This window comes from Sinohyriopsis cumingii, chromosome 11 (genome assembly GCF_028554795.1).
Source record: "Sinohyriopsis cumingii isolate HCF-2022 chromosome 11, ASM2855479v2, whole genome shotgun sequence".
Lineage (NCBI taxonomy): Eukaryota > Metazoa > Mollusca > Bivalvia > Unionida > Unionidae > Sinohyriopsis > Sinohyriopsis cumingii.
This window is the reverse complement of record NC_142971.1, coordinates 92276593-92297542: the sequence shown is the minus strand read 5'-3', so window position 1 is coordinate 92297542 and position 20950 is coordinate 92276593. Positions and strand designations below refer to the sequence as shown.

Sequence of the window (20950 nt, the reverse complement as noted above, 5' to 3'; positions counted from 1 at the left end):
GCCTGTTGTAGCCCGTATGTAGAAATTATCGATACAGGCCGACTGTGATTGCAATGGTGGTGTGATATGTTGTTATTTGGTGTGAAGACGTTCCTTGCGAGTGAAGCAGTATAAACCACGCAGTCGGAGCAAGCACGTTTGGGCGCGGTTCACCGAACAGGAAACGGTAAGACCGGGGAATCTCAAAAGGACAGGAAATAGGTCTTTCGTCGACCAGAGAAGAGCTTCATGGATCGTTGAAAAAGCACGGAAATCTTGTTATCAACACATTGCAAGAATACACATGGTAAATGAGGATCTCTCTTCTCTCATTATTTCGCTCCCATTCATCTTTGTCAATTTTGACGGAGTGACGACACGCGACTACGACTTTATGGACGACGCAGATTACAGTCTAGTCAGCGATCCCGAAGACAACTCAGTCGAAGAAGCAGACTACTATCTAGTCGACGATCCAGAAGTCGACCCAGTCAACAACTCAGGCTACGATCGAGAAGACGACACAGTTAATCTAGTTAATGACAAGAATGGGAGAAGAAGCCAAGAATACGACGATATCCCGCTGGGGCAAAAATCTGTCACATTCAGGAGCGCCGGACCTCAGACAGATACAGTGGGGTGTAACTCCAATATAAAGACCTATCCTTTAAAAAACGAGAAAACGAGACTCGGAGCAGTGTAGCCATTACAATAGAACAAACGTTGTATCACGTTGGAGTAAAAGGGTAAACTGACTCTAACTTATGATTGTGTGTATAAACATTACCGACGTTATCTAGTTAAAAACTGCGACATTGTTCCTTCTCGCGACCTTTGTTTCACTGAATAATTTAACGAGACATACTAAAAGTGGGGCATGAAAAAAGAAAGAGAATTTTAAATAAAAGAAATACCAAAATCCGTATTACATTTGTATATACTGTTACGTTAGCTCTGTGTGTGTATCCATTAACATTTGCCTTCCTTTGCATGGTTTTATACATTGAAAATACAAACAGCGTCAGAAGAGGTTAATTGGTAATTCAAAAAACCCTTATCATGTACAATTTTCTATTTCTTTCCTGAGACCTTTCACTGAAAAACTATTTTAAATTATAAAAGCTTAAATAAAAAATAAAACAATTAGTAAAGCATGCTTAAATACATAAAGTACGAAATCACAAAGAGTACTGTATATGATATGCATTAACACAATAACTTGGAGTGCATCTATTTCGATATTTACAATAAATACTGCCGCTTTAAATATTGGTCATACGATTTTTTAACACATTTAGATTTATTTCTGATGTAATGATTTTTTAAAAGTTCGTTCCACTTAACAGTATTAGAGTAAGCAAATGACTTTGAAAGGATGTTTTTTAAAAGGTGTTCTGCAGTTATCATTGTAATCGATTTCAAGTGTTGTGTATTCTGCCGTAATCACTGTAAACGATATCTGTTTAGGTGTTTTCAGGTAATCATTGTAATCGATCTCAGGTTAGGTGTTTTCAGGCAATCATTGTAATCTATCTCAGTTTATGTCCATGTTATTGTTCTTTTTACTGAAAAATAAAACATATCATACAAATACTGAATACAAAGTTCATCATTTCCTTCGAAAATTAATATGGACTTATGGTAGGTCAATCTAATCGATCTGTAGTAATATGTAGGATATCCTTGTCTAACACACACACACGAAAAAGGAAAGGAAAACAGTGTCTGTCATTTTAATCCCCCACCCCGTAACAAAAAGGCGGGAAATTAAGTTCATTGTGGCTTAACACTTCCATATTGGAAAGATTTCACCTATAATCTCATAGAGTGATCATTTAAAGCTGTATTTTATATTAAGTGAGACCGCTCCGGTGGCCGAGCGGTTAGAGCGTCCGCCTCGGGAGGTCGTGGGTGCGAACCCCGGCTGAGACATACCAAAGACTTATACAAATTGGTATAAATAGCTGCCTCGCTAGGCGTTCAGCATTATTTGACTGGTGTCAGGATAATGTCACTTGGTGGGATATGATGCTACATGTGTGCGGAACGACGCCCCATTGCTAGAAATCACTATAAACTGCCACACTGCAGAAATCGTAGCGACATGACTGAAAAATTGTTAAAGCTACGATAAAAATCCAAGGCACACACACAGGCACTATATTAAGTGATTCACTGCAAAACAGACTGGTTTCTACATATTGAAACACAGTGCTAGAATGTATTAGTTTGCTCACTCATAGGTAACCAATGAAAAGGAAACAAGCTAACGTAATTATCAAGCGAATTTGCCACTGTCATTTGGTTCTCTCAAGACTCAGCAGCGGGATTTAATAGTTGTGGTAAAATAAACAAAACATATGAATCGAAGCTAATTGTTCATTGTTAATGGGATAAATGAACTAAATAAATAAACAGATGTGTATTTCTTTTGATTGGACTGGTGCTCTTTCACGTTATTGATGCATTGCAGAGAGCGCGTCAACGTTGTCAACAAGAATTTCATGAAAAATGTGACCGTATGGATTTGGTTTGTGGATGTGCTGCAGTTATTCAAGATGTCAGCAGAGGGGTTATTTTCAATTGCAAACAGTCACGTAAAAACATTAACAGAAATATACAATATCCAATGTAAGCAACAAAACTGTTTCAAGTTTACTAAATTTATAGGACATACTTTGTAATCATTTAGACTTTATATTAAATGGTGAATTAAATTTCTCTGAGCTGCTTCTTCTAAAACTTTACAGTCAGAACAGTCATCAGCGTTAACGCACATCGGTCTAAACCCACCAGATGGTGAAAGGTGCAAACCTATTGGATTGATGTGATCCACGGAGACGACTATGGCTTGGAATTCAACATATTGTGCCTGCATATAACCCTACCTAATTTGCGTTAGGGTGGACGGAGTGGTGCAGAAGAAATAAACTATCTCTGTCACCATTGGGACGCAGACTACGTTTGTTACTAGATGGGAGTTACCTAACTACGTAAGTCGCAATGAAGACTAACCGAGAAGTATGAGGCACCGTAGGGGACAAAAGCTGGTCCAATCAGAACGTTGCCGTTGAAATTTTAATGTCATATGTCAAGAATTCTAATTTCAAGTTGTTACGATGTTCCCTCTTGGTAAAGAGGGGTGGTTAATTAGCTTTGTCTATCTTTATCTAGAAGATGACCCCCATCTATTTTATTGCCCGGTATGAGTGGATAGATAAAACATCAACAGAGGACTGAGCGCTATTTGAAGAGAAATAATACAACACGAGCCCCTTTAGACAAGAGAATAACAATTTAATCAATGATATAAACTAATAGTGGCAGCTTCAATTCAAACAAATTTACGTTTACAGAATTTCAATAGCAGTGATCTATTATTAATTCATGTCACTGTGATAACGAGAGTGGTGAAACGAGCACAATTTCCACGCCCGATTGGCATCACCTATCGTCGCTTTCTGTCTTTCTCTCCTTGTATTCCACGTCTTCCCACCTCCACGTGTTTACGTTTAATCTTTCATGAGCCTTCTATCCTAACCGCTCAATCTCTTATCCGGACTTCCGTCTTTCGGACTGTCCCAGACTGTTCCAGACAGAATCCAGAGAGCTGTTTCCCTTAATGATGTTTTTTCCAAGAAAATGTGCGTTATAGCACTAAAAGCCTGTTTTTGCCTACAAGACAGCCACCTGGTCCCCTTACTTGTCTTAACGAGGAACAACTACTTTTTAGTTTTCCCCGAGTCAAACTAGTCTTGCTCCTCTTGCAGGAAAATCTCGGACTGAGAAAATTCGCCCACAGTCGTTACTTTAAATTCAATATTTCTTCCAGGGTGTACTCCTTAAGTTGAACTGACCAATCGTAATTAGCCGTTGATAATCTTTTGCCTAAGATAATTATTTCTTCCGTTAGATTTTGAATCTGAGAAATACGACACATACCAGCTTCCTTTTGTTAAATGACTATTCGACATGGCGTTCCCATCAAGCGGATATGGTCGGCATCTTAATGTTTACATTCCCATGACAGCTTTGTTATGCACGGGTCAACTCTAAATTAGCCGTAGATGCTGACCTCACCCCAATCCACGAAATTTAACAACTGACATGGGAAAAGGTCGAAGTGACCCTTCACATAAAACCTTGCTGGCTTGACTGTACTAAAATTGTAATGTACAATGTATTCAATTTTAATGTTCAATGCTTATTCCAAATTCAACACACTACATACGTATTGTATCAAAAATACTTGTCCTTAAAGTTTCATTTTCTAGATCAAGATCTTAGATTGTACCTGTTGAATTAAAATTGTAGCGGTTGAAAGTTTACATTTTCTATGTCGAGATTTTAGATCGTTTCGTTTGAATTACACGGCGGTGGTTGAAATTTCAATGTCATACGTCGAGAATTCCTAATTTATGTATTAGTTCAAAGAGTTTATGTTGAAAGTTCCATTTCATATGTTGAGTATTTTGATTTCATCTGTTGAATTGCACAGCGCTGATTGAAAATTCGATGTCCAATGTCGAGCTTTTTAGAGTGTATCTTCTGAATTACACGGCGGTTATTGAAATTGTAATATGTCGAGTTTCAATCTATCATGTTGAATCACATTGATTGTGCTAAAAGTTCCATTTCGTATGTTGAGTTTTTAGATTGTATCTGTTGAATTACACAGCGGTGATTGGACAGTTTATTGTGCTTGTCAGTTTTTTTTTATATGGTAAATGGTGTGTCGGTGTAAAAGTAACATTACACAATGTCCTCTTTAACAATTCAAAATAATATCGAGTATTAAGATACATCATTCGTGTATTCGATTATGAGGCGCATTTCATGCATTTACAGTTTTAATGTTACCATTCACAGGTCGAGAATTACTATGAATTTCTTCGCTAGAGGTCGCTCTCGTGAACGGACCGCGTTATTTTTAAACAAGTAGGCTGCGTCTCGTTGCTGTGAAATTCAACAGATGAAATCTAAATGGTCTATGGGCAGCCGCGTGTGAATCAGGGATTCTCGACATATGATATTTGGATTTCAACCACCGCTGTTTAATATAAAATATACACTGTGAAACGTCGACATAAGAAATATAACTTTACACCACCAATGTATAATTCAACGTATAAAATCTAAAATCTCGATCTTTAAAATGGAACTTTAAGGACATGCAATTTATCCATCACGTGATATTGGATTTCTCGACATACGACATCGAAATTTCAACTACAACTTTCTCAATGGTCCAGCTTTTGTCCGCTGCTGCGCCTTATAGAGAAGGCTGATGTTAGGGCGGGCATGAGTAAAATTTGCAGAACCTATATATGACCATGACCGACCTGAGGGGTCTAGGCGGACTGGTCACCTTTGCCATCAAACGGACATTGAATGTCCGGTTACCATAGGGCAGGCATGTTAGTTCGTCTCCTGGGATCTACGGCATTTAACTATTGGGTTTCCTCTAGTCCTACAATGTAAGATATAGCACGTGTTTTTGTTTTAGTGAGAAAAAAGAAATATCAGCGTCGAGATCTTACATGAAAGGACTAGGTTTCCTCAAGCGATGACCGGATTAACGAACTATTTGTGTTTCTATTTCCGAACTAATATGGTAGTGGACTTGTCTACAAGTCCAGCGTTAACGAACCGAACACTCGCTATTACTCAAACACAGATGACTATCAGCCAGTCAGTCCATGTGTAAAGCATCCTCATATCCAATGCCCCGAAAACTCTGAGGGAAGGGTACAGGTGCACCCGCAGAAGGGGGGGGGGCAAACATGTAGTGGTCAGCTATTCAATTCTACGGACGTAGGCCAAAACATGTCTAGAAGTGAAATTGAGGGAATTGAACCTATGTGCGGGCGCTCGAGGGGGGATGTTCTTTGCTGCAGAGAACAGTTTTATGGTCAGCTGCCAACCTCCACCCCTTCCCAACCACCAACCACTCTTAAATATAACTTTTGTGAAGAATCGCCCCCGTACGGCTAAGGTGATGGTGAACTAGAGAGAACATCATTTCAGCTGTAAACCCACCCACCCCCACCAAAACAAACGCAAAACAATAACAAGAAACTCACAACGTCGGCCCCTTTGTCGCACGCCCGTGGGAAATTGCACCCATCCATTACGGTGACACTGTCGTGCAGTGCTGAACAGTTATAACGCGTCAGAATCGATAACAGTTAAGGTTCGGACATCGATTTATGCAATCCTTTCATACAAAGTTTTACCCTTGTAATGAGGATCTATCCATTGTTGCCATTTCTGGAGCTGATGGCTGAGATTATGATGACTCTCTGGTCTCAAAATAAGTAATTGAAAAAAGCGAAAGCCAAAAAGTTTGTAAGCTTTAATAAATAATTTATTTCTCCGAAAAAAAAATGGAAACATGAAAAAGAAGTCGTATTCTGAAGTAAATTCCAAATAGTCCTAGAATTCCGAACACAAAAAGTGCTAGTGAATAAAGTTCTGATTAAGTTTTAATGGTATTTCAGATAAAATCCAATACTGAAGGTGCTGGCATGCCTGTAGTGGCCTGTAGTTTCTAATTTACTAATGTAGCAGTGGCCTGAAGTGTATTGACGTGCCAACAGTCTTCTGATGAATCACAATAGTATAATCCAAGGAGTCCTTGTCTGAATTTACTATAATTCCAAATTAATGTCTCTGTCCAAGAATATTACTATAAACAAGCACTTTGTCTTTCCAGAGAATAATAATTTTGAATAAATATATTCCAGCCCAAATGAAAAACTTAACACAACAAATGATTCTGTTTCAAGATCTTACAGCACAAATAAATAATTTTTACAGTAAACAATATTTTATTTAAAAATTGTTAGACACAAAAGAATAGCTCAGATGAGGGCAAAACATTAATTTCTAGAACAATTTAAGTTAGAATCAGAATGTTTGTTACTAAAATTATATATGATAAATACAATGTCCTTGACTCAGTCTAAGATAATAATTTTAATATTTAGCCTACACTCACGGAGAAATATACACTTTATTGTTTACAGAATTTTTAAAAGATCCATGATTCTGATCAGGTAGAAATTGATTTTAGACAAGGTCATTTACAAGATAAAATTTTACATAATGCACAGCACATAATGAATATTTTTGAAACTAACAAAAAGTGCAAACTAAATAAACATAACAAAACTGGCAAAGTTGAAATTGGTCAATAAAATATTGCCCAGAGTGAGACTGGCAAAGTGTAAATTGATTGATAAAACCTGGTCTTGAGAGGCACTTTGAGCAAAAAATTGCATTTTGAATGTATACAAGTTTTAATGCGAATTAGATCTTTGATGCACATGCATAAAATAACTGCTTACTTTCATTCTGAAAAGCTGCTAAGAAAACTATTTCATCCCTGCACTTCAGTTTCTTAATTTCCTCTGGACACGTTTGTCAAATACCAAAAGTTAATATTTTGAATCTTGACTTATTACCAAACTGGTACTGGTGGTGGATAGCAGCAATATCAAACTATCTGGAAGCAAGGATGCCATCACTGCGTTCATTTCTTCATAATTACAACCTGTCACTTGGGAAAGAAACTGCTGTTCTTATGATGACCTGTATCAGATTCTCACTGTTTGAAAGTGAGTCCACATTTTGGAGGTAAAATTAGGGCATATATTCAAGATGGTCTGTTTTGGACTTTAAAGGTCAGTTGAAATAAAAACTCACTGAAAGTCTCTTCAGTGTAAAACTGCATACCAGGGATGGTTTAATTCCAACCTTTTCAATGTAATGCTGCAGAAACTAAAAAGTCAGATGGACAGAAAATCAAGGGCCATAATTCCTATAAATTATATCATGGAATGCAAGAAATCAAGGCCTCATCAGTACTAAGGTATCTGTTACATTTTGGTGAAAATCCATGAAACATTAGTAAATTATCTTGTAGAATCCAAAGCAAGGAGGATGGGAATCAGGGTCCATAACTTATCAAAATGGTGTTCTGAATGCTGGAAATGAAATCCATTCAACAAGCCCTCTTCAGTATAAAGCCAAATGACAAAAATTAGGTTAATATCCTAAAATCATTGGTAAAGTTATGCTGCAGAAACTCAGGAGTGGTAACTCCTGTAAATGATACAATGGGACAGTGGAAATCAAAGTCAATCAAGGCTTCATCAACATCTAAAATAATATTTAAGTCATTAAAGAAGGCTCAACATAAAATTCTCAAAAGAAGGCTGAAAAATTACCTCATTGAAGGTCTTATCAACAGAAAGTTGCAGATCAGATGTTCCAAAAATCCAACAATATCTACTAAAGTTATCTTGCAAAAACCAAATTGTTGACATGCAGATGGGCAGACAACATGACTAGTATAAGATTTAGTCAAGTGAACTGAAACAGTCCTAGCATGGTAACATTCCCAAACCACCCTCACTATAGCTTTTCAAAGACGGAATTTGTTTTGCTCTCAAAATTTACTTGATGGCCATTAATATTTTGAAATATCCAATTTTTTTAACAATTCTGAGAAAGGAAAAAAAATCCATAAATTTATTTTTAAGAGTAACCAATCATCATCTACTTCAAACTCAAGCCAGCTAATAACAACCCTCAGTTTGGAGTTCTATAAACCATTTCTCTTCATGTTACATTGCCTAAAATTTCACAGACGAATGGCCTTAAACCTTCATTTTCTTCTGTTGATAGTTTATGTTATAAAAGCCTTAGCCTTACAGCCATATCTGTTTATTTGACTGACAGTAATTTTGCTACTTGTGTATATGCCAGCATTTCTCCTGATTTTATACCACTAGCCTAGACTGACTGCAAAAGTCATGTATCAGACTGCAACTTGTAGGCAGTATACTAGCCACAGGTTAAAATGGTGACCTAATCAAGGAACTAGCAGTCTGACAATCCAAAAGGGATTATGGTGTCAATTAAATGGTACACACTGAATGTTTTCAGCATATATCATGGTATAGTATATACTTGTAATTATAAGGTGGTTGTGCAATTTTGCAGTTGCTGCATTATAATTCTGAAGGTCACCAGAGGGCAATCAGCTGATTAGTTTTCAATAACTAATTCTGAAATGTTATGTGCAAATGCAACCATTTTCCTTGCAACTTGAAGCATCTGTGATTGGCAAAAGACCACCTAATCTCTTTGACTTTGTGATCAAGGCCACTCACCAATGATGGCTTTCATGTTCCAAAGCTTCTCTGTGTAGCTTAATTCCATATATTTTGCATATTGTTTTTGAGCCATTTAAAAGTTGTCTAATTTTAGTAATGATGGCTGATCAGCATTGACTCTGTAAAGTGTCAAGGCCTTCGTGTCATGATAAGCTTGGCCAAATTCTACAGGTTGTTTTTTATAGAAATCATTTAAAAGATTTTCTATTTTTAGTAATGGTTGCCATATTGGATGGCAGAAGGGACTTCTTTGTACAGAATTCAGAGGCTTTCATTCCTTAACAAAATGTTAATTTTGACCAAAAGCAATCAGCTAATCCACATTTTTTTGTCCAAATTTCTTCCAGTTTTCAAGACTGGTACTGAAAAAGTTTGTTTAAAGGTTTCTCTACTTTTAGCATCTTCAGTAAGATTGGACTGCAGATCTGCATCAGGTGTATACTTTTAAAGGCTTTCAAACATGAATGCATCTTGTCAAAACTTGGTCAAAATCTATTGAGCAGTTTTTGAGCAGTCATTTCAAGAATTTGTCTGTTTTTTCATAATGGCAGCCATATTTTGATGGCAAATGTGAATCATTTGTTTAAGACAGAAAGGCCTTTATGCCAGAATGCTTTGTGTCAAATCCAGACATGTTCTATTGATGGTTTTCTTTGGAAAAGTAGTTGTAATGTTGTACAAATTTTTAGTAATGAAAGACTGTTTTGTGACAACTCTGCATAATTCACAAAAAATTGTTAAAACGTTTCAAAGCCATGAGGCTCTGTGCCAAATTTTCTCAAGAATTAGGGATGGTTTTTGAGAAGTTGAAAACAGCAAATGTTGACAGACAAAATGCATGGAAGAAATCTATGAGTGCAGGGCCATACCAAAAGCTTACTTGGTCTTATGGCTAGCTGAACTATAATTATATGAAAATATAAATAAATAGGATGAAAAAATTAAAACATTTTATCACAATCAACAAGGGTCATCACATGCCATAAGAAAATTGGCAGACACCTGGAAACTGTGTCATCCCACTTTTTGTCGGTAGTTTGGGGGGAGGTGCAGTGTTTCAGAGGAAAGAGCTAGGTGATGTAGGTAATCCAGTAAAAGAGTTAAGGTACAATGGTATGGGAAGTAACTAGAGATGACATAATGATGCAGAAAGCTAATAATCAAATAACTCCACTAATTAATGGCACAGAAAGCAAATCATCAAATAACTCCACTAAGTAATGACATAAAAAGCTAATAAATAACTCCACTAAGTAATGACATAAAAAGCTAATAAATAACTCCACTAAGTAATGACATAAAAAGTGATTAATCAAATAACTCCACTAAGTAATGACATAAAAAGTGATTAATCAAATAACTCCACTAAATAATGACATAAAAGGTAAATAATCAAATAACTTCACTAAGTAATGACATAAAAAGCTTATTTAATAACTCAATAATAATGATGTAAAAAGTGAATAATCAAATAACTCCACTAAATAATGACACCAAAAGCTAATTATCAAATTCTGCTGAGGTTATATCAATAAAGGGCCACATATAACATTTTTTTTAAATATAATAGTAACTGAAGGAGTTTTTGTGTGGAAGCGAAAGTGGGTTGATCCATTGAATAGGGCTCATAACACTACTTAATGATAACATGAAAAAGCCGAAAATCAAACTTGAAAGTTGTCATTGCATAAATTTGCATACAAAATTTGGCTGTGTCTGAATAGAAATTAAGGGAGTTGTTGCGCAGGAAGGAAAGTGATGAGTTCATAATCATGGGCTATAACACTGCTAAAAAGGTGCCGCTGTATGCTGGAAGGAAAGTGATGAGTCCATAATCATGGGCTATAACTCTGTTAAAAAGGTGCTGCTGTATGCTGGAAGGAAAGTGATGAGTCCACAATCATGGGCTATAACTCTGCTAAAAAGGTGCCACTGTATACTGGAAGGAAAGTGATGAGTCCATAATCATGGGCTATAACACTGCTAAAAAGGTGCTGCTGTATGCTGGAAGGAAAGTGATGAGTCCACAATCATGGGCTATAACTCTGCTAAAAAGGTGCCACTGTATACTGGAAGGAAAGTGATGAGACCATAATCATGGGCTATAACACTGCTAAAAAGGTGCTGCTGTATGCTGGAAGGAAAGTGATGAGTCTATAATCATGGGCTATAACTCTACTAAAAAGGTGCAGCTGTATGCTGGAAGGAAAGTGATGAGTCCATAATCATGGACTACAACACTGCTAAAAAGGTGCTGCTGTATGCTGGAAGGAAAGTGACAAGTCCATAATCATGGGCTATAACTCTTGTAAAAAGGTGCCACTGTATGCTGAATATTTCTCAGTAATACTGATTATCACAATTGGCTGAGGTCAGAACAATATCAAGCTGTCAGGGATCGTCCTGGGCTTCGCCAATGTCGCAAATTGCGATGTTTTTTCCTTATTGGCGACAAAAATATCCCATCTGGCGATTTTTTTGGCGACATACTTTTTGGTTATTTAATTTGTACATACAATCATGGATTTGGACTGGATAAATTAAAAGGGAGAATGAAAGGAAGCCACAAACTTGACTAAGCAATGCATTGGAATCAATCTGTTACACAAACGATCCTTTGTTCGTATTGACAACCCCATCTTTACAGTGCACTGTTACATCATAATCTGCTTATGCCGACATCTGGGCTGAGTGCTGTATGCTGCGATACAGTCAATTATGCTATTGCACTATACCTACAACTGACTGACTTCTGAAGACGCGAACAGAACAGATACACTTAATTGTATGGCTAATCCTTCTGTGGTTTTTTTTTTTTTTTTTTTTTACGTATACCAATACAATAGTTTTGCTGAACCTTCATAGAAAACTGATAACCTTTGAAGTACCGACTACTGTGTATAAATACAAAGCAAATGGAAAAAATCTCAATCACAATTATATCTGTCGCCAGTGCAGCATTTTACTCATTGATCTTTTCCTTTTGCCATCAATTCCGTGTTACGGCTGCAGAGACTTAAACTCCGCAACAAGAAATAGCAACAAAAAAAAAAACCGGTTTTGCATAATTAATAATAATTATTTATTTCTCAAAATACAGGCGTGAAAGAATCCCTAAATTGGGTGTGCATTTATGCTTATATATATGGTCCAATATTGCCAGGTGTTGACTCCTGTAAGTTTCATTCGTGGGAATGGTGATCCTATTTTGCTTGTCGAGAAAATTTATACAGCATTCAGTGATCATTCTTGGGATTTAGGAAGCAATTCGCTACAAGCTTTGTGAAGCTAGCCACAAGGGGGGGGGTGCTGCTGAGAGACTACTGGTGTCACCAGTCAGCACTGTAGACTGTAAACGTGGATTCAGTAAGATGAACCTCATAAAAACTGACATCAAAAATAAGCTCTGCATCTCATCTCTCAAGAATTTAATGAGAATCCGCATGTACAGATGTGAAAAATTAGACTTTGAAACTGCATTCAACAAGTGGGCAGCCCTAAAATCGCGACGGATCTTCATGTAACACTTTGTAACATTTTGTTAATGCTTGTTGTAATTAAAGTATTAACTAACCCATCTTTTGTAATTTTCATTGTCTGTTACATTAATAGACTAAATTAACACTTGGAAAAATGTACACTACTTGCTTTGGCGACACTTTTTGAAAATTGGCGACAAATTATTGAGGTTGGCGATTTTTTTGGCGACAGCTTTTTAAAAGCCAGGACCATCCCTGAGCTGTCCATTAAACTTTTGACAAATCAAATAAGGGAGTAGTATTGTGCAGAAACAAAATTGAAAATTAGAGGCCATAACCATGCTAACTTACAAAAAGTTGTGACAATTAAACTCAGTCAAGTTGTATCAATATCAAAGAGAGTAACAAATTCCATTTCAAATCTAATAATAATTAATAGAGAAATTAAATTTAATGGTTCATACAGTCAGGGGCTATAACTTCACTAAATGATGATAATCCTATGTACATGAGTTTCTGATCCAAGTAAAGCTACCAAATATGGTTGAAATCCAATTATAACAAAGAAGTTATACATATCTGAAAGTAGTCAAGTCAATCAGGGCCTATAACTCTGTAAAATGATGAAGCAGAATACTGCCACTCAAATAAGGCCAAGTCTCAGATTCGGCTAATGTGGATATGTGAGAAAGCTTGCCAGTAGCTTCTTATGGGTCAGTGGTTCTTTCCTGGGTTTTTCCAGGTTCTTCCTCCACAATTAATACTAGCCACCATGTATAGCCTATCGTGTGCTGAAAAATGGCATTAAACCCTACAACAACAACAACAACAACAAATAAGGCCACATCAGTTTTGTGCTGCCAACAAGTTTTTAACTGAAATCCAATAACAATCAGGAATATTACACCAGACAAACATAAGATGGTGGGTCTTACAATCAGGGGCTATAACTCTGCTAAATGATGATGCAGCAAGCTGACAATTAAACTTGTACAAGATCTCATCAATTTCAAGCTGCAAATCAGGTTGAAATGCTATAAATTAGGGAGATACTGTGTGGCAACAAGCAGATGTGTCTAACATTCAGCAGCAAAAACTAAATGATAACATTGAACACTGTCAATCAAATTCATCCAAGTTTTCATCACTATAAAATTTCATGCTAAATTTGGTTCATAAGTAATAATTAAAGAAGTAATCATTTAGAAACAAAAGTGGGTTGGCCTGAAAATCAGGGGACATAACTTTATTAAATAACATGCTGCAGTGGTTGACAGACCAAGTGAAAGTCTCATCAAATATTAATATGAATATCAAATTAAGTTGAAATGCAAAATTAATTACTGTTACTATATATACTCATCTATAAGTTGAGTCCAACTGAAAAAACAGACCCTGATCTACTGTCACATAACACACTGGATTATCAATGTGTATGTTATTTATTCTACTGATTAATCTTAACAAACTGTACAGACCCTGATATGCCAATGCATTATGCAATGGCAGATCTGGATCTTTCCCATTCATAACTGCACTTGACTATAGTGAGTATATGTGGTAAGGGAGTATTTTGTGGAATTGAAAGTGCATGGACTGGACATTCAGGGGCAGTAAGTCTTCCAAATCATGCTTTAGAAACTGACAATCCAACTCAGAAATGGTCTCCTAAATTCAGTCAGAATGCAAAATAATTAAATGAGTAAAGTGAACAACCACAAGTGCAATGGACTGAGTATAAAAAATGGACAGAAAGAAGGACATATCTAGTTTATCTTGTTTTCTACAAATTGGTGGAAAGATGCACTGACTGTCATCTACAGTAATCATAACAAAAGTTTTCAGAATCAGCAAGTCTTTGTTAATTTGATTACATTCACAGTTCATCTAGCGAAGAATGTTGAAAGAAACTTTAAGTGTGCCTTTGCTGTACAGGCCATTTTCAAGATAACATTAACAATAAAGCAAATATATACCATCCAAGTAAAATTTAAATAGAAAGACATTTGTCAAAGAAATATTTTCAATTTTATTATTACATTTGATAGCCAAACTCTGCCTGTATTTACTCTAGGTAAAGAAACTGAAACAAGAGGCTCAGTGAAATAAGGTCTGTATTCCATTTTCATCTTCCTAAAGCATGATGGACATTGTTGGAGCAAATCCAAAATTTAGTCCTCAGTGCCAGCCATTTTTGGCATGGCAAGCAAAAAACCTAAAAATGACTGGAAGTCAGACTCTGATCTGCCTTGGTAACTAGGGCTGTTCTCTCTGTAATCATCTGCCTGAACTTGTCTCTACGCCAGCCATATACTATTGAGTTCAGGAACCCCTGAAGTGGCCCAAACAAACCCTGGGAAGGAAAATTTGTTGGAGTAGATTGAATTTCAGAATTTACATCAAAATCACATATGATATATTTTATCATCATTGTTCTGTGTTATTTTCATTATCAACACTTAAAAGAAAACACCTTTACTGCAACCATAAATCACTAGAATAGTGTATTGGCAATTGATTGAATATGACATCCAACCTGTTTCCATCATGGCAATTGATTGAATATGACATCCAACCTGTTTCCATCATGGCAATTGATTGGATATGACATCCAACCTGTTTCCATCATGGCAATTGATTGGATATGACATCCAACCTGTTTCCATCATGGCAATTGATTGGATACGACATCAAACCTGTTTCCATCAAGGCAATTGATTGGATATGACATCAAACCTGTTTCCATCATGGAAATTGATTGGATATGACATACAACCTATTTTCATCATGGCAATTGATTGTATATGACAGCCAACCTGTTTCCATCATGGCAATTGATTGGATATGACATCCAACCTGTTTCAATCATGGCAATTGATTGGATATGACATCAAACCTGTTTCCATCATAGCAATTGATTTGATATGACATCAAACCTGTTTCCATCATGGCAATTCACATAGTCCAGATTATTGATGAAGTTGTTGAAATTAATCAGCCATACTTTTAAATCTGCTCATTGGATAGGAACAAAAATAATTCTATATATTTCCTTTCTCTAAGTACATTCATTGAAGGAACATATAATAATTAGAGTTTGTTTGTTTTATTAATAATTTTTCCTTGAGTTGTCTATTGTAAATAGTTGCCATTGGATTAAGCAACTGTCCTGCAAGTTAGAACCACATCAAAGGTTTTCCTGATATAAATTTGATCAATAATGGATCAGAAAATACATTTTCAAAAAATCATCCTCATATTCACAAAAAATAAAAAGGAAAACAATGAACAGTTCTTATATTTATAGAATTCTTCATATGAATTAATTACATTGTACATTATATCAATGATTAGGTTTTGTTATGAAAATATAATATAATTTTTAACTTTTCATTAAAATATCTCATATGTACTTTTTAACCTTTCCCTAAAAAATCTCAAAACACTGATTTATATAATATAGACTTTTAAACTTCTCACACCAGCTTTTTATATATATCTAAAGATATAATAAACTTGATGACTCCTCACAAAAATCTGACATATTTTAAATAACATTTTTGCCCAGAAACCATTTCTCTCCTATGAAAGTGACCGTGAAATTGGAGCTTTTGACCATGCAACTGAGAGGATGTTCCTTACCCCAAGTGCAAGCCATCCACAAAAATGGTAACTGTAGAAAGTGAGCAACTAAGTAATTGTACATTAACTTAATGGTAACAGATGATGAAAAATATAATATACTCTGTCTTATGGCAGGCATATAAAAAGAAATATTTCCAACCTCTCAAAAACTTCCTATACAACCAAAGATGAAAAATATTTGTTACCATTTCACACATCCAAAAGATAAAATATAATTCTAACATCTTACACAAATGCCTCTTGCATCTGAAGGTAAAATATTATTTTTAGCTTAGCATACATCATGCAAAAAAGTTTACTTTTTAACTTCTCACATAATAATAATAATGATAATAATAATAATAATAACAATCATACTCCTTACATGTACATCTTACACATCCAAAGATAACTACACTTTTAAACATCTCACACAAACTTATCTTTCATCCAAAGATAAAATGTATATCTCAACTTCAACTTCTCACAAAGGTCTCAAAATAAAGATAAAATACATTTTAACATCTCACACAAACATCTAACACAACCAAAGATATATACACTTTTAAACATCTCACACAAACTTCTCTTACATCCAAAGATAAATTGTATATTTCAACTTCCCACAAATATCTCAAAATGCCAAATAATAAAATACTGTTTAACTCAGCCTACATACATCTTACACATCCAAAGATAAATTATGCTTTTTAACATCTGACACAAACTTCTAATACATCCAAAGATAAATTAGTGTTTAACATCCCGTGCATACTTCTAATACATCCAAAGATAAAGCATCCTTTTTAACTTTTCACACAAATGTTTCATATTTACAAAGATAAAAAATATACTAACTATTCACACAAACTTTTCAAATTTACAAAGATAAACAAACATACTAACTTCTCACACAAACAGTTCAGTCATCCAAAGAGAAAATATAATTTGTAATACATGTATCTCATAAACTTCTCATACATCCAAAGATAAAATTTACTTTTAAGCAAACCAGTTTTAATAAAATTTACGATTCACATAAAATTGTCCAGATAAAAAAAGTGCTGACACAGCAGGTAATAGTTATAGATATACAGCCTGCAGGCTTCCAGAACATTGCTGATACAGCAGGTAATAGTTACAGGCATTATGCCTACAGGCTTCCGGAACATTGCTGATATAGCAGGTAATAGTTAACACTTTGACATAAAACCTGCAGTCTTCCAGAACATTGCTGAACTCAGAAAACCCAGTATTATTACAATTATTACACAACTGAGAGATCAGTGTTAGAATGAAACTTGATCTATAGCACATTTTCACTACAGTACTCCAGCAGCAAAATGGCTTACCAAGTGCCAAAATTGTACAATCATTTTCAGCCAGATAGTAACTCATATTAACTATGTTCAGTCTATAAATTTTAAGGATATTTTAATATCCATGACATTGTAATTGTTTACCTACATGGAGAGCATTCTCTGCTATTATTATTCAGCAGAAACTACATTAAACTGCATTCAGATGACCCATGTCATATGGACACTTTCAAATCATACTATTTTCATTGATACATGCTTCTTTGATCATCACTGTGAAGCTTCTTACAACTTTGACATAAAGCCTGCAGTCTTCCAGAACATTGCTGAACTCAGAAAATATATATCACAGTAAACATTTGATACTTCAAATGTAAAACTCAGAGTCACTTGAGCTTGCTCAGTAAAGATGTCTCTTGACTGTGACCTCAGTAGTTCCAATATAAGATCATGCAAACAAACAAAAATATCTACACCAAAGCACTTCAAAATGGTCATGTTCTATTATAATTTCTGATAACAAACAAAAAGACGTAATTGGAAATGAAAAATCAAGACTTGTTCTGCACACACAATTCAAAGTTTGAGTGCTGTTGCCATTATAAAATCACAAAAATGGCAAGTGTCTGCCTTATTAACTTATATATAAACACCCACATTTGTCTTAGTGTCCTGGCTGCCTGATTAACTTATATATAAACACCAACATTTGTCTTAGTGTCCTGTCTGCCTGATTAACTTATACATAAACACCCACATTTGTCTTAGTGTCCTGTCTGCCTGATTAACTTATATATAAACACCCACATGTCTTAGTGTCCTGACTGCCTGATTAACTTATACATAAACACCCACATTTGTCTTAGTGTCCTGTCTGCCTGATTAACTTATAAACACCCACATTTGTCTTAGTGTCCTGGCTGCCTGATTAACTTATATATAAACACCCACATTTGTCTTAGTGTCCTGTCTGCCTGATTAACTTATAAACACCCACATTTGTCTTAGTGTCCTGTCTGCCTGATTAACTTATATATAAACACCCACATATGTCTTAATGTCCTGTCTGCCTGATTAACTTATAAACACCCACGTATGTCTTAGTGTGCTGTCTGCCTGATTAACTTATATATAAACACCCACATTTGTCTTAGTGTCCTGACTGCCTGATTAACTTATATATAAACACCCACATTTGTCTTAATGTCCTGACTGCCTGATTAACTTATATATAAACACCCACATTTGTCTTAGTGTCCTGACTGCCTGATTAACTTATATATAAACACCCACATTTGTCTTAGTGTCCTGTCTGCCTGATTAACTTATACATAAACACCCACATTTGTCTTAGTGTCCTGTCTGCCTTATTAACTTATACATAAACACCCACATTTGAAACACCCACATTTGTCGTAGTGTCCTGGCTGCCTGATTAACTTATATATAAACACCCACATATGTCTTAGTGTCCTGTCTGCCTGATTAACTTATAAACACCCACATTTGTCTTAGTGTCCTGTCTGCCTGACTAACTTATATATAAACACCCACATTTGTCTTAGTGTCCCGTCTGCCTGATTAACTTATATATAAACACCCACATTTGTCTTAGTGTCCTGACTGCCTGATTAACTTATATACAAACACCCACATGTCTTAGTGTCCTGGCTGCCAAACAAGAGTCACAAGCTCAAAGCTCACGGCAGTATCCCATTTTTTCTTCACGTTTTATTTTTATGTTCAAAGTTTCTTTTAAACTCATTTATCCCAACTTTTTAAAATGATTTTTTTTCTTAAATCTTTTTTTATATTCCCGTCCAATGATGGGCCATTAACCTAGTACATGTATATGTATAATGTTAGTCAGATCAGCCATTGGATCAACAGAACTGAATGACCAGAAATAAAATGTTCCCATTTCGAGCAACATTTTCAAGGAATTCATGTTGCCTAATGGTAAAATCAAGCTAAACACCATCAATGAAAGTGATGTTTGCAGGTGATTCACATTAATGCCAAACACACCACTTAAAAACTCCAACAGTACATGGGATGGGAGACAATTTTTAATTACCTGTAGGATGAGAGCCCAAGAGTACTTAGCCATCTTGTAGTCATCATTCAAGGAAATGATGCACAAAATCAGTGCTGAAATAATATAATTATAATGGATTATTTCCCCCTGTCTTGACTGAGAAACACTGGGTCAGTTGTAACCCTCAATGTGTGTTTGTGTTATGTGCATCTGTAAATGTGTGCATGTATACTGTCAAAGATCTTCTGACTCGTACACAGAGGCCATGCATAAGATATGGATGCTAAACATTAGAATATTTAAAGGGAAGTGAATTGCAATTCCTTCTACACCCGACTCCATGTGTGATGCAACCTTATTATGTACTTTTCAGTATTATCTCTTACTTTTTATAACCTTTATTTATCTATATTAATTTCATTCAGTATTATCTCATACTTTTTATAACCTTTATTTATCTATATTAATTTCATTCAGTATTATCTCTTACTTTTTATAACCTTTATTTATCTATATTATTTCATTCATCTTAATTTGATCTGAATCCCAAACCGAGGGTTAAAAGGGGGATAATAAATGTAGTTTGGGGGGAACTGATGTTGTTGTTGTTGTTGTTATAGGGTTTAACGCCATTTTTCAGAACACTATAAGCTATACATGGCGGCCAGTATTAGTTGTGGAGGAAGAACCCAGGAACACCCCGGAAAGAACCACCGACCCACAAGAAGCTTTAGGCATGCTTTCTCACATACCCACATTGGCCGAATCCGAGACTTGAACCCACACAGACAGAGGTGAGATGGCAGTGATCTGTAATGGAGACAGCTTTAGACCACTCAGGGCCCCACTGGGGGGGGGTAACTAATCTGAATTGTACTTAACCTGCTATTATTACATTGCTACCACTTTTACTGGCTATAAACCCCAATCAAAGGTGAAACTATTCTCCTCCAATTAGGAACTGAATGTCTAAAACAAAAGCAACACAGTCCAAGCCTGATGTCTTAATCATGTCTATGCATTTGAAATATTTACTTCTTTGACCTGAACTGTGAATAAAGGACACTGGAGTGGGGAGGGTGGGAGAAATCAGACAATAATAGCAGGTAAGTATTACATAATTGAAATTTAGAAGTTTAATAGCAGCAATATCTTACATGCTATAATATCACACAGCTGACTTTACCACCCAAGGTTGATGGTCCCACTTCTGCTATTAAAGAGAACTTACCATTAGCTAACAGCAGGATGATAATGCTGCAGACTGGAAAATGACTTTCTGAAAACTTGCTGGGTTGACACAACTGAATCCAATCCATAAACGTCCTC

General features: G+C 35.7%; 1 protein-coding gene across 1 annotated transcript in view; it reads right to left on the bottom strand.

Moving 5' to 3' along the window:
* Positions 1-6321: 6321 nt before the first annotated feature.
* The window catches only part of LOC149789004 (transmembrane protein 116-like), a 107211-nt gene continuing 92582 nt past the window's right edge, over positions 6322-20950 (bottom strand). Inside the window, exons 12-13 of the mRNA XM_089975160.1 lie at positions 19661-19734; positions 6322-14993 (exon numbers count right to left, since the gene is read on the bottom strand). Coding sequence (XP_089831286.1) covers positions 14856-14993; positions 19661-19734 — 212 coding nt within the window. The 3' untranslated portion in view covers positions 6322-14855. The remainder of the gene's footprint in view (positions 14994-19660; positions 19735-20950) is intronic.